Source organism: Malurus melanocephalus, unplaced genomic scaffold, assembly GCF_030028575.1.
Source record: "Malurus melanocephalus ecotype Western Australia unplaced genomic scaffold, MMel_1.1 scaffold_184, whole genome shotgun sequence".
Lineage (NCBI taxonomy): Eukaryota > Metazoa > Chordata > Aves > Passeriformes > Maluridae > Malurus > Malurus melanocephalus.
The window spans coordinates 1,002,777-1,027,322 of record NW_026623416.1 but is presented as its reverse complement, the minus strand read 5'-3'; the positions used below and the strand labels follow the sequence as shown (position 1 = coordinate 1,027,322).

The following is a 24,546-nucleotide window of genomic DNA, read 5'->3' as shown; positions in this document are numbered from 1 at the left end:
AAAGCCCACACTTGTTTATCTTGCAGATACTAAAAAATTAATAAAAATGCTAAAATATTAATTTAAAAAKACCTAAAATTCATTGACATGATTAATCAATCTATTGCATTAACACATACAATGATCCACAGCACAGCTACATTCCTCTCCATAGCCTCTTGTTTTTGCATTCCATTAACAGAAGCTAGATTTGGGAACTTTTTCAATGGCCCTTCATTTAGTTTAAATATCAGTGGAAGAGAAACTTAGTCACTTTTCTCTGTTGTGAGCTCATGCTACTTAGCTCGTGGTAGGTATAGCAGTTTTTAGAGCCCTTTGTGCGTATCTGACTCACCTGTCAAAAACTGAACAGGACAGAGGGAGAGTAACTRTGTAGCTTTCCACTGGCTTTGTGAGCTGTAGTAGCTCATGAARTTATCAAGTGAACGCTGTTGTTAGAGTTTTGTGWGTAGGAGGGCTATACTGTGCAAATGTGGAGCAGGAGAGAAAGAAGACATCTAAGTAAGACAATCAAACTCCCTTTTTTAGTTGTACTGAGTCAACAGATTAATGCCTAACTGATCAGGTGTGGTGAAAGTTATGAAGGTGATATCTGCTTTTCCCTAGAACAAATTGAAATGCATTTGGTTTGAAACCACTACTTGTCAAACATATGTGGTAGTGACAGTGATAGAAGCACAGAATACCTACTTTACATGGAAGCTGCAGCCCAKAGCTGTAACTCAAGAGCTTGTGCAAAAGATGGGCTAATACTTGTTATATATCTGTTACTATCCTCCTTGGGATCTGTTACTATCATCCTTGGGATGAAGCATCTTAAATCATGTTTAATTAGATAAAGAAACCAAGCAAGTTGAGGTTGGAATAACAGGTTTACATCATTGAGAGCTGTCTTAAATAATGGAGTACCATTGTTRTTTTCCATCTTTTGAAAACTTTGAAAATGTTTGTTACTTCTAACAGATGGCAGTTGGCAGTTATCTGTTAATGTCTGTTTGTTTATTAAATTATTCATCTATTAAATTCAAGACTGTGTTTCTCAGATCCTCTTCTGMCAATCTGCATTGAGAGGAAAAATCCTGTGTTTACCTTAAAAACAGCAGACACCTGCCATGTAAAGAAGTAACTCTTAATACCTGAGAGTTGGAATTAAAAACAGAGGGCCATTTGACTACCATGAAACAAGTTTAATTAAGCTGCAAATTGCTCTCTAATGCTAGAACACCTATTAAAAAATGTTCATCATTATTAGGCTTTTTTAATATTCCTCATTCTGAATGGTAGTCAGGATTCCACTTCAATGACAGGCACCAGGACATTCTCATCTAAGACAGGAAGCATATTGTCTCAAGAATATGCTCAGTGCCTTTTTCCATGGAGAAATGAGTGCCTAAAATTTCAGTACTCCATATAGTTAGGACATGAGGAGAACAGCATAATTTTATATTTGATTAATAGTTTTTTGTTTCTTTATTTCTCTGAAAAATTATAGTAGTGAATGATGATCATAGATGTCCAGAAGAAGAACAGACATTCATTTTAACATTGGTGGAAATACCAGCTGACTCAAAAGAGTTTGATGCATCTGTTATGCTGGAACAAACTTCAGAACCAGTACTACCAGCCCCAATACTTACCAGGCCAATAAATGCAAGTGAAACAACTGTGGCTGAAGTGGAGAGGTAAATGSTTTATTTTTTATCAAAGTGAAGCACTTTTTGTGTAACTTGTTTGTTCTGTGAACAGTGCAGTAGAGACTGGAACTTCTGAAAAGAAGAAATGCAAGAGGAAGTGATTTTGATGGACTACTTAGAGAATTAAGAAAGTAAAAAGGGCTCTAATCAGAATAGAGRAAGATGTTTTATGTGTTTTAAAGTCAGTGTTTTAGTTAGCTGGAATTTTGGTGTCACCTTAATTCTGATTTACCCTTTAGAGCAAGTCTTCCTTTTTAGTAGAAGTCATTTGTCCATCCTGAGTCTTATTCTGCCAGAGATACTATTAATGCAAAGCAATTGAAATGAAAAAAACTAAGCATGTTTGCATTTTTACAGTACTTTAACAGCTTTGTAGAGTAGCTGTTTATTGCTCTTCTAGATTTTTTATGTAGATGGTCTTCTGGAGAACATGATAAACAGTAGATATAAATTCTTGGATCATTCTCTTTGARTTTGTGCTATGTTCAAAGGCAGTCAAGTTGAAAACACAAACTAATCACTTGAAAGAATAATAGCTGGTTTGCCTACTGCAATCCAAAAGGATTTGAATTTTTCTTACMAGGAGAACCTCTCAATGCAGTGTAAGAAAATCTTGATGTCAGCATTACAGTTGAACTAAATCTCTTAGCTTGGGAGGAAAAAAAGTCAAGAGGAAAAAGACACTCTGAAGGATGGAATTGTTGCAAAGTTGTAAAAAACTCAAAAACCCTAATACTATACTAAGTCCTCAGATCATAASTAGAGAGATGATGCAGTTACACATAATTGTGGAGAACCTTACCCCTTGATATCAGATGCTAATATAATTCCTTTATTGATAGGTAGGTCTTTGAGTGAATGTTGGCTACATAGTGTAAGAATTCTAACTCCTGTGGAACTACTGRTGATAAATAGAATTGCTGACAGGCAGAGTAAATGTTCTGTCTCACTGTTCCCATATTGCTCTACCCCGTTTCCCTAGTCTCTGCTGCTTCTTTGTATGTCCCATATATGTCTATATGTCTTTTGAGATCATACAGTGTGTGGAGATCCAACTGTGCAGATAAATAATACCATATTTTAGCATTTTCTAGGGCAGTTAATAAGCTGCCATATTTTTACATTGTATGAAAAGACCAAGTGGAGTTCAAATAGAACAGCTAAAGTAACTAGATTCAATTATGACTAGGAAAACCAACTCCAGATAGCACAACAAAATGTTTCTTGGTAGTAAATGGTGCATTTGAAKTTAATATTGACATTAAGCAAGAGTATCACCATAGATTCAAGTGTAATTTCCATACAGAAACCTTATGCAAAGTAAAATTTGGCTTCTTGTACAGTCACAATAATGACTTTATATATAAACAGTATTGGATCCTTGACAACTGTAGCTGGTGAAGTTGCTGCACCTTTAAACAGCAGTATGAAAACCAAACAACTAGAGAGTGCATCAGTAGACCCTGTTCCAAAGTTGCAGACAGCTCAAAAACGGTCGGCTGCAGAGCTTGAAGAGAATGATTTTCCTCCTTCCAAGAAAATCCTGCCTGCTATTGCAGTGGAAGATAATTTGGAAACCACTTACAAGGTGAGATCATGATTTAGTGAGTTTTTATGAATGGGATAGATGCATAACACATAATAGAGCATTTCAATTATGCTTATTGTTTAATGGTGTAACATGCTTAAGCATGTACTGCCTATACAACGTAAAAGGAAAATCAACACCTATAGATTGCTTTTAAATTTGAAATCTACAGCCGGTTTTAGGTGTCCCTTTGTTAGTATTAGTTTGGGTTTTTTTTGAGAATCTGTAGGCTCTCAGGTTTTTTTAATTAGACTTTGTAGTAGGCAGAATGGTAATATGTTTTTATTCCGTTCCTTCTGCATCATCTTTCCGACAATGACATTGCAGGAGGGAAAACTCTGGGAGTATATTTGATGACTGGCAGACTATCTAGGCTTACTGAATGATGTTTTGAATCTGCATTGTGTCTGTTACATGAAGAAGCTGCTAGATAGATGTGTTCTATTAATTTTTAACTTAGTACTGGTTTAAAAGAGCAAGCTGCCAGCTGCCATCTTTCCAGCTTCCTTCTGAGCTTTTTTACAATATGACCAAGCTTGTGACAGTGGGTACGATTGATCATTGTAAGTGGGCTAACATTGTATAGTGTACCTTGGTGAAGGAATGGGTGGTAATTCCCCACATGATTCAGAGAGCTTTTCTAGGAAGGGCTGRATAACAGTCTTCTTCCTTCTTTGATCTCTTATCTCAATATCCTTGTCTTGAGTAATTTGTCACAGGAAATGAATTAAGTGATAAATGATGCTGCATTGTCTTCTGTATCAGTCCTGCTCTTAGAACTGYACATGTGTGATATGAGTTATCAACTTCATTGTCTCTTCTGTATTGAGAGCAATAAAGAAATAACTTCTTTTTTTTTTTCTTCTTTAAATACAGTGTTATTCAATTAAATCCACAGATATGCCAACGATAACTTCTGGTAGGTACACTTAAACTTGTAATCCAAAGTATAATGAATGTAAATACTTAACACATCACAACTTAATACTGATCGTCATGTTTAATAGCCTTGTCTAAAGCCATCTAAYGCAAAAGTAGAAACAAATTTTCCTGGTACTACACTAATACCACCATTCTATCTATGTTAATACCACCATTCCATGTTTTCTGCTATAAACCAGTTAAAAGGTTGTTAATTTAGTAATGGTTCTAAAAGCATTTCTKTAGCTGGTTTGCTTGTGGAATTTGAGAGGGTTTTTTGACTGAACATGTTATCTTCTCTTAAGCAAATATTTCCACCTGTTACAGAGCGCTACTAATCAAAAGTATAAGCTGGCMTTTTAACCACACTGTGCCAAAATAATTTATTGTGTTTTGCATTTCTACTAAAAATATGTAGTTGTTTGGAAGCTTAATCTATCTGACACAGAGAAAAAGCAGAATTGTTGACAATGTAGTCTTCAGTGGTCTGAGCCTGTGAAGGGCTCGGTGAACAATTTTGGCCCTGAAAAAGACTTTTGAGGGAAATTGTAGAAGCTTAAACAGCTGCATGACTAGACTAAGTTCTGTGCTGTGCTTTAAAGGATGAGAGAGGGAAGAGTGTGATCTTAAAATTTAAAACCACACTTCTACCACATTTTCCCAGTAACATCTGTGCAGTCTTACAGGCTTTAAAGGTAGAYCATGAACTTTTAATTCTTAGTGGTGACTTATAAAAATAAATGGAAAAAAAAGACTGAGCAAAAATTCAGTACTTCTGTTATCATGGTGCAAACTATGTGAATAACACCTGCAGTTTTTATGCTCTTGTGTTATCACTGAAGTCTTTAATTCTCAACTCCTTTAACAGGGAATACTTTTCAAAAACCAGAGTCTTCAGCAAAGGAAAAGGTACTTACTTCTGTGTCTGAATCTATGTCATCACCGGCTGAGGGAAGCCAGCTTGAGACTTCAGAGAGCTTAGGGAAAGCACCATTTGAGAATCCAGCGTCCAAAAAGGAAGAGGAGATTATGTCTAGATTAGCCTCTAACAGAAAATCAGAAATAAGTGGACAAGAAAAGCATGAGAATGTGCATGAATCTGCACAGCTGGAACATACTGGAAGCCCGGCATCATCTTCAAAAACTCCATTACTCAGGTATGCAATAATTGCAATAATGTTTTGTCASCTTGTTCTGTAAAAAAAAACCCTTGTTTTTATGTTGACATTTTTACCAGTACTATTATTTGTGACCTGCATGGCTAAGAGTTACGTATCTATACTCTCCTGCAAATTAGAAACRATCAAACTGTCTGCTTTGAAATTTGAATTATTTTACTCATTCAGTGAGTRAACCAGGGGACACTAGTGACATATTGTGTGTCTGTTTAGACATTGAATGATGCCTCTTGTTAGGCAGACATCCATTTGCTGTGATAGGATCTTAGTATAAGTGTTGTTTTCCACAGGTAAGTCTTATGTTGTGAAATATATACGCATCCACTTCCTTTGGTGTTTGTCCTGCCAGTAAGATTTGTTACTGCTACAGTACTGAGCACACTGGATTTTTAGGGCTAACTTAAGTCATTTCCCCAAAGGAGTTTCAATCTTGGCAGCTCAAGAGAATATTCCTCTTATCTATCTGTTGACTTGGTTTTTAAAATAAACCTTTCTATACTGTTTGTTTAAATGTTTGAGTCCCTACTCTCTGTTGCTCTTGTGCTCAATTATTTTGATTAATGCTCTGCTGGTCTCTTSTAATCTGTCGTTTATTTTTTCATTATGTTTGTGTGATTACTAATACTGGCTCTTTGTACTTGGGACATCCTCAGCAATTGGATAGTGATGCATAAACATCAGAATCCTTGCCTTGAAGTTGACTTTCCAATTTGTAAACTCTTAACAACAGGAAACATGAATGCTGTGTGTACCTCCTTCAGTGCCACTTCCCTGACTCAGTGCCTTAAGTTCACTGGTACTGAGTTTGGTGCTGTAAGTAGGCTGAAACCCTGCCACCAGATAGTCTGTTGTAGTTCCATCCTTGGGAATCAGGTTTCTTTTTCCATTAAGTACCTGAAAAACACTCAGAATTTTCAGTCTTTAGTTCTTCAGAATTTTCAGTTCTTCAGGAGTGTGTCTCCATCCCTCTTTGACTTGAGGAGTGTGTCTCTGTCCCTCTTGGAATCACTCTCTGAAAGTCCGGTAGCTTGTTACGGGCTGTAGATTAGCAGCAAATGGTAGGTTCCTGTTTTCCGGGTCAAAAATTGTTGAGTCTCTGTGATTGTTCAAAAAAACTCTGTACTAGAATATTCAGCAATACAAAAGCGCTTCTTAGAATGACTTTTTTTCCTTAAAATATGCATATATTCGGTAGGTGTGTGTTTCCTGTGTAATGAGTTGGACTCCTGCCACACTATTTACATCTTCCTTTCRTGGAGCAATCCTGTGACATCCTGACTGTATTTGTCTTAAACAGGGGTGGACGAAAACCATTGGGATTTTTATCTTTAATTTGCAAAAAAAATAATTCTGAATCTGTAGAAGATACCAAAGGGAATAAAGGGAAGAATCAAAAGCCTCGCATTGTGACTCCAAAACGAAATGTAAAGAAACCCACTCCATCCACTACGGATGATAGGGAGTCTTTTTCCTTGCCCTCTACATCATCATCTCTGGAACATGAGTATGTAGTTGCTGATGCTGCAGTTACGGTATGTGTTTACTTTTGAACAYATTTTTGAGGGGTGAAGAACAGAGAATTAGTTCTTTCAGGGGTGGGTAGATGACCATGTAGTATTCATGTTTTGAGAGTGGTTTTTTGACTTGTGCATGTGAAGGAAACTTAKAAGAGAACTAAGTGGATTTTTCTCTTCTTGGATATCTACTTGTTTCTCATTTTCAGTAAACTCTGATTTTTTTTTTTCCTTTRGTCAAAACTTCCAACATAAATAGGACTYTCAAGTGCATATATATGTAAATATACTTACACATACACACCGATGAAACTGTTAAGAGCAGCCTTKTCTTGTTTTGTCAGATTCCAAGTAACGACTCATCTGAGAAGCCACCTTTCTATGCTAAAGATCAAGAGAAGGAAGGAGAGCCAACCAAAATCTCTGAGTACTTTTTCAGTGACATCTTTATGGAAGTGGATGATTCAGAATAGCAAATGGATTCTATAAAAACCTAGGATCACAGAACGCACTGCAACAAGAGAAGAGTATTTTAAGTTACAATTTGTTCTGATACTTGTTATGCCACGCTTACTAKCAGCCAGTAATAACAATACTGCTGTTAATTAATGCCATAAAGATGAAATGGATTCCTTCTGAAGTAACCTGGGTGCGTTCCAAATGCTGACATAATCTAAACCACTACAGTGACATCATTGGACCAGATTAGTGACTGCTGGCTTATGGTTTCACTTGTTTAGACACTGATGATGAGTGCATGACTATCCTACAGAAAAGTGCAATGAAATAATGTTTAATCTTGCAGCAAGTATCCTTTATCATTTTAATACTAAAACTTTTTGGTACTGGCTATTCAAGTTTTTACTTCTTTTTGTGAAGTATGTTACTGTTAGAAGGAGGAACGAACCTTTTGGGTACAATGTAATCTCTGAAGATCAGAATGCAAATACTGGAAATAGTGTATAAAATATATACATATGTTGAGCACTGCAGGTATTTTTAYGAGAGTCTCCAAATTACGTATTTTTGTAAGAGTTTTTTAACTACATAATTTAAAAATGCTAACCTGAAAAGCCCAATAGGGTTGGTTCCTTAAAACTGTCTTGAAAACTAAAAACCACAGTTTACTAAAAGATGATAACAAGGTTAATGTTTGCWACCTTGTTTATCACTGATGAGTTTATCCTTTATCCTTTCCTAGGATAAATGCTAATTTTCTTCTAAATTGGAAAACAAAGCTGTAGATGCAATTTCTTTTCTTTGATTTTACATGCAGGTGTTCGTATATTTGCTGACTTCCTTAGTTTTCCTTGTGCAAAGTACCACAAAGAGATTGGATTTAAACCATGACTAAACAATGTCATTTTGGGGATTTGCTGTTCTGAAGCAGCTGAATTAAAAGGGTTTTCTCACGTTGCATGTCTGCTTGTAGTAACTTGCTATAAAATTCTGGTGTAACTTTAGATTTTAGCCTAAACTTTTACTTAACTCGTCAAGAAATTTGTCTTGATGAAGAATTAGGTTTATGCACTCTGAAAGTCAGGCTGTCACTGAAAGAGTCAATATTTAGTCTGAAACTCCTGCTTGCATGACAGTGAGTGTGTAGATTTAAGTAGTCTTAAAATTTTTCCCATTACTTAATACTAGCAGATACTTTTGCAAAACGACTTATTATGAAGGTGAAACTGATGTTTAAATGGTATTAATGCTCTCTCAAGAAACCTATTATTGGCTTTGGACTGGGTAATCATTTATTGGTAGGTAAGTAATATAAATATGTAGTTCATTTTGAAATACTTGATGAAGTTTGAGAATGTTTTTCTCTTCAGAATTTATTGGCAAGGCTTCTGAAGGAGCCTTTCAAATTTTGTCAGTGAGGAGAAATACAGAAAAAGCTACTCTTACTGCAAATTGGTATGTTAACAGGTCTTTGTGAATGAAATGTTGCTAGCAACAGTATTCCTTGAGGTGATGGAAATGGCACTAGTGGTCCCAATGTAGGGTAGTTCACTTGAAAGCATCTGATCAACCCACCTCACCCCCAAAAAATCTTCCAAAACCACCAACAGTTTCTGTTCAGATGATACCTTGTGCTTTTTGCCTAATCCGTTTAACTTGAAATGTTTATCTAAATATTGTCTTACTGTAAACATTATGAAAGAGATTAATGTATACATRTAACTTTATGTATTGTATATCTTGTAGATATTAAGTATGCAAGTGTTTACTTTCTGTGGCATGTTTATATCACTTGCACTCATAGAGCCTAAAAATAGATTAGTGGGGAGTGGCTATGAAATAATTGCCGTGAGTACCTTCTGAGTGACTTCCGAGGGGATAATAATTCTACATTTAGTTGCATACATGTTAGCTTGCATTCATGATACAAGGGGAAAAAAAATCATCTACRTCATTATTAAGATTTATGGTGCCTTATCTGCATTGTTAATTGGGGCTGTGCTTTCTTTTTCCTTRCAAAATTACATGCACTTTGTTAGAGGATTTCTTTTTTTAAGGACAAACTTAATTTGAATAGAAATAAGACAATTTTKTGTTCTGTTTTGTGTATGAAAGTTTTATAATGATGAAGGATGTAAGAAAATATTGTTGAATTCTCAATGCCTATGAGTAGTGTTYATACAAAGATGTGGCATAAGACTACTTTCCTTAGTTGTCTGACACCCTGTATCACCGCATATAAGCTTTCTGTTTCAAAGGAAGTAGTCCTATTCTGTATGTAAATTATGTGAATAAATTATTTTCTATTACCGGTGTTTTCATTTCTTCGAGTATCAATCGCAGTTTTTAAATACTTGTAGATACACTAAACTAACGAAGATCTGAAAGAAAGGAAAGGCTGAAGTTTCGGGTGCACACAAATCTGCTGGTACCGTGGTAACAGGCTGAMCGTGGTTTAACAGCAGTGTTGCTGTTCCCTTGTTTTTAAAATAGAGCTTAATTTTACTTAGTATCAAGGGCCTTGACTTGAAAGAAAGTAAAACTGGAATGCTGAAGAGTAGCAAAGCTTTCAAACAAGGAAGAAACACGACCAAATGTTTGTGTTTTAAAAAGATTTGTCCCTCCAAGGGCTTTCCCAGGCTGCACAGGCATGTATCCCATGAAAACGGGGGCGTCCCAACACCATTCTCCCGAAGTGCGTTCAACAGCACTCACTTCTCCGGGGGACCGGGCAAGGACTCGTGGGCCCCGCCCGGCCCCGCGGTGCCCATTGGCTGCGCCGGGGGGAGTGGCGGCGGCGGCGGCGGCCTGGGACTGCCGGCTCTCCTCGGCTCGGCTCGCCTCGGCCCTGCTCGGCTCGACTCGGCTCGGCTCGGCCCGGCCCTGCTCGGCCCGGCCATGCTGCTGGTTGCCCCACGGCTCCCGGGCCGCTGCCTGCGGCTGCTGCGGCCGCTGCTCACCCGCGGGTACCGCGGCGAGGCGGTGGCGGCCGTGGGGTCGCGGCCCGACGCGGGCTCCGCGCTGTACCAGGTAGGGCGGCCCGGGCGGGCGGAGCGGGCACGGCAGGGCCCCGCGGGCGGGCGGGGCGCAGGGCGCCATGGAGGAGCCGGGGCTGTGGGGACACGCGGGCCGTGGCCAAGGCGAGCCCGCGCAAGGGCCGGGTCCCGCCCTGCGGGGACAGCGCCGCGCCTCGGCCCCGCTCGCTGAGCGCCCAGCCCTGCCCATTTCTGYGGGCTGAGCTAACTAATACCGTGTCAACACAACCTCTATTGGTACAGCTGTCTGCCTCGGGTATTTTAGCGCTTTTAAATCGGGATGCTGCTCCTGCTGCATTTCAAGCTGATCGATACTGTGCTAATGAGGTGGAGGCGGGATTTGTAGCCTCCGGCGGAAGATGGAGCCTGATAATTTCAAAGTTGGATGTTACCTTCTGTTTGTAAATTGAGTCCCGAGTTCAAAACAAATGGAATGGCTGTACAGAGTCATGGGCATGCCTCCAAAACCATAATCTTTTGGGGAGGAGATATAGGTGTAATTCCAGTTGTCTTTACAAAGAGAGAGCACTACTTGATTTATTTTTRATGGGGCATTATTAACATCGTCACATTAAAAAAATCGTGTTTACAGTTTGGCTAAGAAAAATATGGCTTTAGGTGTGAATCAAGTAAGGCTGATAGGAGGGCATGCAGTTTTTTTTCGTATTTGTTCCACATAAAATATCAAACAGCAAGTGAAGCAGCAACATACATTCTTACAGAGATATGTCCRCTGCTTCTGTCTTTGGTTCTGTGCTTTGTTTTGCAGAAACTCAATTTGGGACAGAAATYTGGGACAGAAGCTAATGTGAAATTTCAGTATTTGTCTGTGTGTGTATATGTATATATACATACAAAACTTGTATATGTGGAGTGTGTGTATACATTGTACACATTCATATTTTGTGTACCAAAAATAAAAGATAGTATTTTAATAAAGGWGTTTGCTCATCTAAGCTGTCCCTAGATACGCAGTTCTTTTCTGGGTACCTTTCAACCTCAAAAGAAAAGCAAGGCTTGGTAAAATAGCTGATAGTGTTAGTATTTGGTAGAAATAATTTATGGAACACTAAGTACAAGTACTGCTTTACAAACACAAAGAGCYGAGGTCCCTGCTGAGAGGCACTTAACCATCTGAAATAAAAGTAATACAGGGAATAACAGTGCAAACACAAGAAGACATGATGATACTTGATGAAGGTCTTGCCTTCTTTAGCCAATGTTTACCTTTCTGGCTGTGAATTCAGCTAGACAGGCTGGCCCTCATAATGCAAACTGTCTCTCAAACGAGATAAGTAAAAAGATAATTTAAAATGAGTGAGTCTAAATTCTGGAAGACGAAGGAAAGTCTGTTTAAAGGGCTAATCCAGGGATTAGCTCTCACATCCATTTTGGTGGTGCAGGAATAATTCTTCAGCTTGTGCAGTGACTGTAGGATTAGTCCGTAGCTTTTKCCTCTTGATTTTGCTTTAAAATTTGTAGAAACTCCCATATTTACAGCAGAATTTTACAGATCTTGCTGGTGCAAGGGCCAGTTTCCAGTAAGAACTTAGTGCCAGTTCACTGGCCTTTTTTTTGTCATTAATTAATGACAGCAAATGAAGAGCCCATAAATATATGGTAGAACTAGTACAGTTGGTTCTGAGAGGAGTCTTTCCTGTGCAAATTCAAAATTATTTCAAAACATCCTTACTCCTTTTGATAAAGAATAACAGTGTTGTATTCTTGGTTAAGRCATGAAAGATCATGGTAGAAGTTAAGTGAATTTAAACAACTCAGATATTAGTGCGGAGTAATTTTTAAAGTTTATCTAAAAATGCCCTTTCACAGTTTTTCATGCAGGGTAGCCAAAGTAGCTACACTAAGTCAAAATCTAATGAAAATCCTGTGATTGTGATTRCTGTTCCTCTGTTAATATCCTCTGCCTTTTTAGGCTCTTTTTCTTTTTTTCCTATTTTAAAGGTGAGTTTTTAGGCTCAGGACTGCATGCAAAAGGTGACTGTATTCAGAGAAAACAGGCTGACTGAACAAGAAGAAACAGGGAAAATATTTGATGTACGCAATGACCCAGCCAGACACTGATACAGAATAATGTTGGGTACAACTGCAGACTTTTAAAAGTATGGAATTACACGATTCACTTTTACTTTTCAAGAGCGTAATCTGTCTGTAGCAAATACAAAGGTAAAAATGTTCTTTTGAAAGTTGCTATGCAGCTAAAATGGTTCAAATGTGAGCTGCCCTGTGCATGTTTTTATTTTCTTTGTGCTTTGCCTTATAATGCCTAAGTCAGCTGCACAAGCTTAACTGCAACATTTGCAGCTTCTATTTACAGGAAACCTTAAGTCCCAGTGTTCAAGTGTATGTGAACATGAAGAGTTACCAAGTGTCTTTCTGTCTAAGTAGRCTCAAACATCATCTAAAAGAGAATTAGACAAGGCAATAGGATCTTTTTGTGCAACATATTCTTTTACTGCAGTTGCACTTTTCGAGAAGGTAGTAAAGTTCCTAATGTGTCTGCGAAAAAAGCCCAACAAATTAAGCTTGACTAATACCTTTAAATTCCTAGGAAATTGAAAAAACACCCCAACCTGCTGTAATGTGCACACAGACTTCTGGGTAATTCTCTTAGAATTTGTGAGCTCACTACTGGGGGTGCCTGAGAAAAGCTAGTACATAGGTAGGAAGGTTACTACTTCGAAGGCAATACAGAGACAGTATTTAGTAAGCTATAATTCARTTTGGAAGAGGAATTAGTCTTATACTTCTGATGTTTGTTTATTAAAAATGAATATAGTCACTCTTCGTTGAATTTWAAATTCTGTTTTGTTCCCCACTTAGGAGAACTATGAACGAATGAAAGCGCTAGTAACTGAACTACAAGAACAAGCAGAAAAAATCAGATTAGGTAAGTATAATGGTCTAKATTTTAGAATAAAAACCTGGCACTTTGGCCTTGTTGAACCTCAGAGAATTGGCCTTGGCCCATCAATCCAGCCTGTCCAGATCCCTCTGCAGAGCCTTCCTACCCTCCAGCACATCAACACTCCCATGCAGCTTCGTGTCATCAGTGAACTTAGTGAGGGTGCACTTGATCYTCTTGTTGAGATTGTTGTTAAACTTATTGAATGGGATTGGCCCCAGAAMTGAACCCTGAGGACCCCCTCTGCTGGTCAGTCACGAGCTGGATGTAATTCCAGTCACCTCTACTCTCTGGGCCCAGCTRTCCAGACAGGGTTCTACCCAGTAAAGAGTGCACCCATCCAAACCAGAAACTGGCAGTTTCTCCAGGAGAATGCTGTGGGAGACGCTGTCAAAGGCTTTGTTGACACCTAGGCAGACAGCATYCAAGGCTTTCYCWCATCCACTCAGCAGGTCATCCTGTTACCGGAGGAGATCAGGAGTTCAGGCTGGTCCTGCCTTTCCCAAAGCTGTGCTRTCTGGGCCTGATGCCCTGGTTGTCCTGTTYTGCACAATGGTACTCAAGGTGATCTGCTCTGTGTCCTTCCCTGACACCAATGTCAGACTGACAGGCCTTTAGTTACCCAGATTGTCTTTCCAGCTCTTCTTGTGGATGTGTGGTCWTGTTGGCCAGCCTCCAGTCATCTGGGACCTCCAGGTTAGCTGGGACTGGTGGTGAATGATGGAAAGGACCTCTGTGAGCTCTTCCACCACCCTCACTGCCCTTGGGTGRATCACATCTGCCTCCATAAACTTGTGTCTCAGTGTTGTAGCAGGTCACTAACCAATTCCCCTTGGATTATGGGGRCTTCACTTCACTCCCTGTCCCTATCTTCCAAGTCAGTGAGCTGAGTATCCTGTTAAAGACTGAATGAAAGAAGGTATTAAGCACCTCTGCCTTTTCCTCATCRTCTGTCAGTGTATTTCCCCATGCTTCCAGTAAAGGATGGGATTCTCCTTTRCCCTCCTGTTGGTGGATCTTTTCCAAGTTCCTAGCTGTAGTTGTGCTGGCARAGAGAAAGCAGGTCTGAAGTAGTTYAAAAGATTGAAATCTGTTTCTTCTTTTTGACTTGTAAGACTACCTGAATGAATTGCAGTTGACTATAATTCATGGAGACTATAAAAGGAAAAACAMTTAATAAATGCTTAGTTAAATGCTTAGTTATGCTGCCATAGGCTGAGCATGTAGCTTTAATTGTCCCCTTTTTGTGACCATCATTATACTGGTTTTGTCATTTAATACGCTGTTTCTTATATAATGCAATTTCTTTTGCAACTTTGGAACAGAGCACAGTTAAGGTTTTGTGCTCAGTGCTTTTTCTTGGTGGCTGTGAAACAGAGGTCCCAGAGTTTCCTAAAACCCAGGGACTGCCTCTGTTTTTTGTGGGTTTGGAGACTGTTCAGCAATTCATGAACTAATGATGTGTGGCTCCTAAACTAATGATCATGGCCTTCATTTCTGCTCGTTGGCCTGTTCCTGCCTGTTACACAATGACAGGACAAGATCATAGTTATCTTATCTTTCCTTCACCTGAACAAGCTCTTCCAGGATGTTAATACACAGRTTTTGAGTAACATTGGTTGAAATTGCTATCATTTAAGTATATGAGAAGWATTAGGTAACTGTGTTAAATACTTTTGAAGAATATGTGCACCACCTTTAGATTTCTCTGTAAAAGTCTGTCAGAGGGTGAGTTCTTGAGGCCTTTGTAATGAATGTATTATTTGTTAGCTTTTTCTTCAGTGTGTAGGGTTTTTGTGAACCCGTATCCCACTCCACTGAGTAATCCTCAGCTGTGCAACTGGAAGATGTTCCTTGCCCCTTTACAGCAGATGGTTCTCTGATGGGAAGCACAAGAAGCAAATGTGATTTGTTTAATCTCCACAACCGATCCTAGCACATCAGCAGTCTCAGTGGCATCGACATTGTTGTAAAGGAGAAATTAAGAAGAGGTTTCAAATTAAACTCCTCCAAGTTAATTTCATTGTCAAGGACACTGCTTCTCTGTCTACAGAATGGACGTTAGTACAGGGTGGAGTGTCTTGATGTTGGAAGAGGAACAGAAYATCTACAGGGCCTGGGAAGCAAGCATTTTTGATTAGTGTATGAAGAGGAGGAGAGAACAGGGATGACAGAAGTCACAGGATGGAAATTATTTTTGCAGCATCCCTTAGTGTAAATGAGAAACTCAAGGTAGCAGTCAGAGAAAATGTAGTTATGTTGGATATTGAGAACATGGGTGACAGTGGTATCTCTGTGGGTGGATATGAGAGGTTGTTTCTTAAGAAACTTGAACAGAAAGAATTTACAAGATTTAGTCTTAGGCTGGATATATAGACCTAATGAACAGGCTGAACTGGAAATAAATTGTGGGCTTTCTGGAATGCCTGACAGGTAGGAAATGATGAGTGTAGTGATCAAGGAAGGAGGTGGGAGAAGGGACTTCAAAGGTAGGCTTAAAAACTCTGTTTCAGTGATGCCTCTCTTGACAGAGAAATCCTGGATTCTCAGGAGAAATGTTAGCAAACCAGCAGCTTCGTTATTTTGGACAGGGAGACAATTTTAGAGTGATGAGGTGGATCAGTGATCTGTCTACACAGAGTGACAATGTTTGTATAAGCTGCTGTTATAAAGAGGCGGAGGTGTGTCAACAGGTCTTAAGTATTGAATGACACAAAGCTCTAGAGAGCAAAAGATATTATTTAGGAATGACCTCTAGTGAAGGGTTGAAATGAAACAAATATAAACTTGATATTAAATGCTTTGTGTCTGAATTGTGCTTACAGTTTTGGTGTGATCTAAGGAAATGAATGCAGACAGTGCTGGGTCATTCAAGATTGGATTCAGCAGTAGCTATTCTGAATCGGTTCTAGGRATTAGGATTTTTTTATAATTCTACTGCTATGCTGTCTATGTATTTGTATTTTCTGCCATTCTGTTTGTTGCTAAGCAGTGGAGGAAAATTTCAGACAACTATGTTTATTAAAATCTGTACCTCAAGACTAACTGTAAAAAATGAGGGGGAAAATAAAATAGGTTCTGAAAAGCAAGCATTTTTATCAATACCTTAAATCTGTTTGAAGTGGAAATTATTATTTATTAAATTTATTATTAAGGCACATACTTCAAAAACTGGGAACTCATCAGCACTTCCATTCTAAGTTTTAATATAACTGGTGATTTATCTTATCTGTGTCCATAGAAAATGTGACAATTTACTGTTGTATCACAGGAGGTGGAGAAAAAGCTCGCAAGCTTCACACATCAAGAGGAAAGCTTTTACCCAGAGAGAGAATTGACAGGCTTATTGATCCTGGGTAGGTACTTCCTTTTTTTTTTTTTTTAAACATTTCAGGCTGTCATTTGCAGGTACAAATTTCAATAGGCTTCTTTTCTCTTTTGCTTCCGTAATCTCTGGCAAATAGCATAACTGAAATTTTATAGAAGTATTCTTTGAAATACTGATCTCTTTAAAAAAAACAAAACTAAAATTTCATTTTTAAGTGGGATTTGGTGGCAGATATAGCCAGTAATTTTTTACAATTTTGTTTCATGTGTCATTATTCAGATCTCCATTCTTGGAGTTCTCYCAGTTTGCTGGTTACCAGTTGTATGGTAATGAAGAGGTACCTGCAGGAGGCATTATCACAGGCATTGGACGAGTATCTGGGTGAGAGATTCCAGTCATCTACATTACTGATGATATGAAAGGGAGGAAGGTATAATTTTATTCAGTTTCCTATATTAGGACTGTTAACATTTTTAGTGTTTCATTTCTGATACTCAAAAAATCAGCAAAATTGATATTTCAATTTGTAAGGTCGTAGCTAAGAGGAAGTGAGATTTTTGGGGTTTTTTTGTTTGTTGGGGGATTTTTAGTTAGTGCATCTCACTAACTGAACAAAACACACATGGAGTTTTTGCTGTCCAATGAATGAAAGAGCTTAGTGCATCTGGAAAGCWGTTTTCAAAAAATTGGGTGGTATTTTAACCTAAAAATTAGTTTTGCTTACTCAAAATACCTCCAAGACTATTCTTGAAATTAATTATGGTGCTATGCAGCATTACTGTATTCTCTAAAATAATGGAACAAGACATTATAGTGCTTAGGCTGCTGTTACAATGTGCAGTTGAGGRAATGCAGGTGAGAAGACCTCTCAGAGCAACAGGACTCCAAGAGTCCTTGGCAGATTGCAGTTTTTAACCAACATGCATACTTACTCACTAGAAATACTTTCTCCTCTCATAAACTATTTTTATTTTTAGGGTGGAATGCTTGATTGTTGCTAATGATGCAACTGTCAAAGGTGGTACCTATTATCCCATCACTGTTAAGAAACATTTACGTGCTCAAGAAATTGCAATGCAAAATCATCTCCCATGCCTTTACTTGGGTGAGTCCCATTGCAGAAATAGCAAAGGTCCTGYGTTAAGGGGAGCTCATCTGTCCACAGATCTGACTAACCTGGAATGTATTTTAAGGACATCAATTCAAATATCTTTTCATCAATACTGTATTATCTCTGGTGACACATCTTAACTGGAGGCAATGTACAGTTTCTCAGCACTATCTTCTTTACTGCTGTAGGGCTGGATTCATAAAATTGGGATGCGGCAGTTAACACTGTATCACTTCTTTCTGTCATGGATGAGCAATCTTTCCTRTCATTTCATCCAGTCAATTCAAATTACAGTTTTAAGAAAAAAAAGTATGTTCTGGTGGAGGATGTATCTGTATGAGAAAACATGCCAAGGAAGTAAAAATAATAATAATAATAGTGCCAAAATTGTCAATAATAGTTTGAATCAATAGATTTTTAGAATTTGGGATTTATTTTCCTGAAGCAGAAATTTAATTGTATTTTGTTTACATTTCAAGTATTTGGCCAGACCCTCATGTAAGCTTTACTTAYATGCACTTTTATTATAAAAGATTAAGAACAGTGACAAATACGTACATTTTRTGGGGCTGCTGTAGAAAGAGTCCTGGAGGGAAGGGGAGGGCTGGATTTCATMTTAGTTGTTAAAGAAACAGAAGAAACTTTGCTTTTGGTGTTTGCTTTGCTGTTAAGATTTTTTTTGGTCTCAACTATCAGCAAATTTTATCAGTTTAGAGAACTCTTACTGTTTTAGTGAGTTGTCAGTGAACAATTATGGGTGATTCTACTGTTTTGAGATCTTATGGAATTAGGAACTGTGGGGTACAGCTATGCCTTTGAAAGAAAAGTTTAGGGGTTTTATTCCATCTTTGAGATGTAAAGTCCTTGAATGTACACTGTCATTCAGTCCTGGTGARTTATTTTACCTTTGCAGTTTCTGTACCTGCATTTGGTCCAGTTCATTTGAGCTGTGTGATAGGACGGAGTGCTTTGTAGTCAGTCAGCAGTGGCTGACCATGTAATTTTCATGTTATTTGAACTGCCTTTTCCAGCAGTGATAATGACTGCCTAGGTGCTAATTCTCATGTAGTCACTGGTGCAGTTTGTCACTGAATCAGTCACTGATGTGGGCATTTTGTCTGCAGTCATGTAAGATGAGAATGTGCATGCAGACTGGTGGTTGCAGGTAAAACTTAATTACCAGGAGCCAGAATTCTCAGAGRTGCTTTTACCTCCCTGTGCATTTTCTTGTAGTCTTCTACCCTGCTTTGGGTACTTCTCCTGACAGGCTGTATTTTCATTAATTGGGAGCAGAGAGGTAGCTGCGGTTGGAGACCTCTAAACTGGAGGGTATATCACAAGGCAAAGACACAGAATAAATGAATATTCCTAAAGCTTGTTTAATGTCATTGTTGTGTGATAATCGAGCTATGAAAGTACACAGGCAGCACCTTTTGAACTCGGTGGTGGTTAGCTCTGCCTGTTGCTGGAGTTTCTGACAGAATTGCAATAGAATRGTTGCATTAAAATTGTGCCTTAGAAGTGTTCTTAATTTAAATCATTTGCAGCAAGATGAGTTTTAGAAGTTTGTTTGGGGAGTTGTGGTTGCATCTTTAAGCATGTCTGTGTTTATATTCTGTCAATCAAAATAAATGGGATGAATGTTATTTTGGAGAGGGCTGTTTACTAATTGTCTTCCTTATTTTTCCAGAAAGCATGTCCTAATGTACCTAGATTCATGGAAATAAATGCAGTGCTAGTGATAGTAATTGCTATATGTTTTAAGTAAAATGCAGATACTTCACCAGCAAGTAGATAATACTGTTAAAAACATGTTAATATAATTTCATTTGTTCTAGTTGATTCGGGAGGAGCAAATTTACCTCGGCAAGCAGAAGTATTTCCAGATAGAGATCATTTTGGCCGTATTTTCTATAATCAAGCACTCATGTCCTCACAAGGAATTCCACAGGTAATTTGCTTTTATCTAAGAATTAAATATTCTAAATAGATTTTTTGCTTGCTACTACTACCTCTTTTCAGGGCTTGTGCCCATGTTTGGTKGCTGACAGCATTGTGTTGTGCTAACCTGATGACCCAGTCTGGGGCTTGGAAGCACTGTAAACACAGAAACTATCCACAAGAATTCATTATAGTTTTGAAGAAACTGCCTTCTTTCTTAGTCTTAGTGTTAATGACTTGACCTACGTGCTCCTGTCTGGGAGTAAGAGAGAAATGGAATTGGGAACATGGTTTGTAGGGCCATTTGAGAAAGCACTAGAAAATCTCATGGAACAGCTGATTATTCTGCATCAACACAGCGAAGGTGAGGATCCCTTTGATGATGGCTGGTAAGTGAGACAGACTTTCCACTAATAGTTTTGTGTAATTTTATAAATCCGCTTTATACTCTGATGTGCTTTATGATGAAACTGGCCTGATAATGAGGTTTATTTTCTAATTCATTAATGATGCGTGGGGTTACTGTTAGTCACAGTTCCTGAATTTAGAAATATATTTGTGTCATGGTTCACTCAGAATTATATAGGGATCAGTTTTTTGATTCTGGTGGTGTGCTGGGGAAGGTGCACTTCTGGATCTATTAGTCATGAAGAATATAAAATGTTTCAGGATTGCTGATGGGCAGCTGTGACTGCTGTGAAAGTGGAGGGCAAAGTGTATGGTCTCAATGGAGTTGAGAAAGGCAGGTAACAGGATAAAAATGGTTTTATTAGCATGGACCTGTAAGAAGATGCTGAGGAAGGTGGAGAAATCCATGGTCTTTSAAGATAACCTCCTTCAAGTAAAGGAGCACTACTGGAAAGCAAACAGCCTGGTAGCTCCTACAGAATTGCTGTCTACAGAGTCAACTCCCGCCTCACTGTGTGGTTTTGTAGCCCCCGCTCATATCTGCTTCATACTCCCTTTTGGAGACTGAAAAATTCAAGCTTCCTTAGATGTTCTTCCTGGACAGTGTTCCACACCTGTGATSATCCTAGCTCATCTTCTTTTCCAGATTTTATATTTTTTTGACATGAAGGAGACAGACTGTGGCAGCAATCCTTAAAACAAATAAAAAAGGACAAATTGTGAGAAACTTCTTAGGACCACCAGTTCTGAGCACCAGTTCCCAGAACCAGTTTTTTTTTTTCTTGATCCTAAGGGAGAGCAGACAGCTTTCCTCCTTTAACATTGAGGCACAGAAGAGTTTATTTGATCCTGCAGACCTCTTGTTGTTTACCAGGGGAAAGTTCATACAACCTTCCTACAAAGCAATAAATTAATAAAATAAAGGCATTCTTTATGGGCTCTTATCTGAGGCTGGGCTGTCACACAGCCAGAGCCCATGGCAGTGCTATGACACAAATCCTGCCATAACCCCACCATCCAGTCTTCTTTATCACAAGAAATCAAACCATGGAGAGACCCCACCATTCTCTCCTGCCCTGTTTGATTTCAATCACTCACGCAACAGACTCCACTGGGTGACTGGACAGAATTTTTTTATGTGGGAAGGAGGTAATAGAAGCCAGTGTATCCTTCCAGGGTGAAACAGATTCACCGAGGATACACTGTTTCATCTGACTCCTTACATGGCAGTTACTGGCTTAGGGTTTTTCAGGAAACTGCTTTTGATACCTTGCCCCATTTTTGGCACATTTTGGAAGCAAGTCAGAGTTCAAATCTTCAACCATCTTTTCCAAAGGGTCCTGAAATCCTTTGCCTCCAGAAAAATTCAAGGCTGAAGAGTCCAGCAACACACTAAATCTCTTTAGGAAACATGACATAATTTACCTTCTGCAGTTCTTTCCAGCAGTAGAAGTGGACCAACTGTAGTGATTAGGTAGGTATCCAGAGAAATGCAGTATTTAGAACAAATATACATAGGGAAAAAAAGGCAGTTTATGAGCTGGTCATCGTGCACTCCCTGATGTAATCTAGACTCACTAATASGTCTAGATTGTACTTCACATTTATGTGTGTAAATGAAATTGATCCTAGTGTTTTTGTGGAACAGCAGGTTTTAAAGGAGATGGCCACAATGATGTTTTGCTTAATTATCTTGTTAGGAGAAGTTTTAGAAAACCGTATTTTTGCTAGAGACTTCAATCATGATCCTCTTATAGGAGGAATGATTTTTAGATGCTATGCCAAAGGTGAATATGTGTACCTAGCTTGCAAGGCTGAAATTACTGATGTTGGGCAGGACCTTTATAGAAATACCTGCCCCTGGAGTCATGCTGGTGTTTCCACCATGTCTTGAAACATATTTAACRTATTAGCCCTAATTTGCGTTAAAAAAGTTGAATTTGTTTTTTTTTTTCCAGTTACCATATGGTGTTGTATTAAGATTAATTGTATYAATATACAATGAAAATGAAACACAAGAAAGATTTGTCTTTTAATAAAACACATTTCTGTTCGTTATGATACTGATGAAAGTTAAATTTTCCAAGTGCGACACTGATGAACATTTATCTTCAATTAAATATTTATAGAAGGCTGGAAAAATGTTTTACTGCAGTACTTCCTTTATTTAAAGGATGTAACAAGGGTGCATTTCATTTGGGAGATGTATCTATCCTTTGTTTTATTTCAAAGAGGCACTGTTAACATTTGTAAATTGGCCCTGTGGTAACAGATTGTGGTAGCAAGAACCATCTTCCATGTCTGACAGCATGTCTCATTGGAAAATGGGATTAGGAAATTATGCTCTCTCTGACCTCCACTCTGGTTAATTCTTTTGACATGGGAGTCTGGGTATTGCTAGTTTGCTGCCTAATATTCTTTTCTGTGGCCTGCCTGAAGATCTGTTCATCAGTTCACTAGCTCTTCTCAGATTGGCCCCTAAAGTACTTGCTTTTTTCCCCCACTTTTTCATTTTCTAGTTGCTGATGGTGCTTTTAATTTYCCCCTCCTCTTTTACCTGTGACTAATTTATTACACACCCACTACAGCTTAAATTACGTTGTTGTCTATATGTGTGTGAATCAGAAATGTGTGATCAGCCCCTCATTAGCTGTGAGCTCTCTCACACTCCTGTGCTGCATGGGTACMATGGGGGATGGATCAGTGGATGTAAAATAGTGTATATGCACTGAAGACTCTTGATTTTTCTTGAACTCATCAATAATGCCCTTTGCAATAATTCAATKAATTAAGTCACGAGGTAAGATGTTATTTGGGAATTTGACATAGATAGGTTTTATTTTTTTCAGTATATACATACTCCAGTTTTTATGTTGGAAAAAATTAACACCTGAGTTAAAATTTTAAATGCAGGCACATTTTTCAGCATAAGCATGTTACAATTTAGAGTAGGAAAAAAMCATAAATCCTGGAAGAAAAACACAAATAAATTTATTTACCCAAGTTTCTCTCATTTTTTAGAGGCTTATGTTATTTTTTAATTTACCAGGAGTTATTTTGTAAATGCACAACAGAAATACTGCAGATTAATYATGTGACTCTGAATATAGTTTAAGATGCTGAAAACTGCTGAAAAGACTGATCTGATGATAGCAGTGCAACATTGGTCACCTACTCCTGCTTTAGATAATGCTCATAATGTGATTTGGAAGTTTTATTTTTGTGTGTGCTGTTTTCTACATTATCATGTAACAGAGAACAGTACTTGATGTCACCTTAGCAATATCTTAAAACAAACTTAACATTGTTTTCCCAGGTTTTTTAAGGGGTTTTATGTGTGTGTATGTGTGGTTGTGAAAGAAAGTGTTTGCCATTTTCATATGAGTATTCCTTTTCTTCTGCTCTGCAAGTGTCTTGAAAGGGTATTTGAAGGTGCTCCCCTGAAGGAAAAATTGAGAAGCTTCACTTCCATGATCATCTGCTGTTACAGTGTTCATCATATCTGGGGTTAAGACAGTAAAAATATCACCAAGATATTTTACTGGTATAAAATGTTCACTGAGTAGATGTTCATCTCAAAAGTGGGCAAAAGGGTGAAGCAGAGATTATTCATACTGAAGCGTGTAACAAGTCTGTCAGCACACGCTGAAGGGGTGAAATTAATTATTTGATCTGTTGAAGACCTGAAGTAGCATACTAGAGATGGGAGAAATTTCCTTTAAAGGATGTTAATACTGATGAAATTATTCCAATAAGCAGTAACTGAAGCCCTTACTWAAGTGTAAATACCAGGAGAAACCTCTATGTTTTAACCTTTTACTATTCATCATTAAAATCAAATTCCATGGTAGAATGTGTGTCTCTTCAAACATACCACATATGTAGCTCATGGTGGTTCATATATGAATTTTCCAGCAGGGTAGCCRAGAGATCGTAGTTCAGAAGACTATTGAAAATGGAAGATTTCTTATTTCTTAAACAGTTGCTAAAACATAAAAATTTTGCTCTTAGGCAAAAATAACCTAGCAGTKCTAGTCAGTGACCTGTGTTAAAATACGTAATATCTTGTACCTTTGCTGTTTTTAAGGGTTGGACAGTTCATTAACTTGTGCTTTTCATTTTCCCAATAGATAGCAGTAGTAATGGGATCCTGTACAGCAGGAGGAGCATACGTACCTGCCATGGCTGATGAAAGTATTATTGTTGGCAAACAGGGAACAATATTCCTGGGAGGGCCACCACTGGTAAGGATACAGAAGTTTTTAGTGACATGGCCCCTTTCCCCCCACTCCCCCCCAGTCGTGCTGCAATAATTGTGCATCTTAAATTGAGACACATTCTTTGAGATATTTTCAGATATTCTGTGGATTAGTWWGTATTTTTAAGTATACCTGAGTGTTTGTATCCTAAATGAAATCTCTTCCGTTTGTTAGAGATATATATAAA

At 38.3% G+C, this 24,546-nt stretch overlaps 2 protein-coding genes across 5 annotated transcripts in view; both read left to right on the top strand.

The window, feature by feature from the left end:
* Nucleotides 1-9,663, top strand: part of BDP1 (B double prime 1, subunit of RNA polymerase III transcription initiation factor IIIB) — a 50,809-nt gene extending 41,146 nt beyond the window's left edge. For 3 of the 4 annotated variants that reach the window (XM_057373064.1, XM_057373065.1, XM_057373063.1), the window contains exons 37-42: nucleotides 1,493-1,682; nucleotides 3,066-3,282; nucleotides 4,159-4,201; nucleotides 5,072-5,360; nucleotides 6,679-6,913; nucleotides 7,240-9,663. In XM_057373064.1, the coding sequence (XP_057229047.1) occupies nucleotides 1,493-1,682; nucleotides 3,066-3,282; nucleotides 4,159-4,201; nucleotides 5,072-5,360; nucleotides 6,679-6,913; nucleotides 7,240-7,368 (1,103 nt within the window). In that variant the 3' untranslated portion in view covers nucleotides 7,369-9,663. Of the gene's footprint in view, nucleotides 1-1,492; nucleotides 1,683-3,065; nucleotides 3,283-4,158; nucleotides 4,202-5,071; nucleotides 5,361-6,678; nucleotides 6,914-7,239 lie in introns of those variants that run through there. The other variant, XM_057373066.1, reaches the window with a different exon arrangement.
* A 552-nt stretch (nucleotides 9,664-10,215) lies between these two features.
* Nucleotides 10,216-24,546, top strand: part of MCCC2 (methylcrotonyl-CoA carboxylase subunit 2) — a 34,473-nt gene continuing 20,142 nt past the window's right edge. The window contains exons 1-7 of the mRNA XM_057373062.1: nucleotides 10,216-10,384; nucleotides 13,231-13,297; nucleotides 16,584-16,668; nucleotides 16,920-17,021; nucleotides 17,618-17,745; nucleotides 19,590-19,702; nucleotides 24,231-24,344. Coding sequence (XP_057229045.1) covers nucleotides 10,253-10,384; nucleotides 13,231-13,297; nucleotides 16,584-16,668; nucleotides 16,920-17,021; nucleotides 17,618-17,745; nucleotides 19,590-19,702; nucleotides 24,231-24,344 — 741 coding nt within the window. The 5' untranslated portion in view covers nucleotides 10,216-10,252. The remainder of the gene's footprint in view (nucleotides 10,385-13,230; nucleotides 13,298-16,583; nucleotides 16,669-16,919; nucleotides 17,022-17,617; nucleotides 17,746-19,589; nucleotides 19,703-24,230; nucleotides 24,345-24,546) is intronic.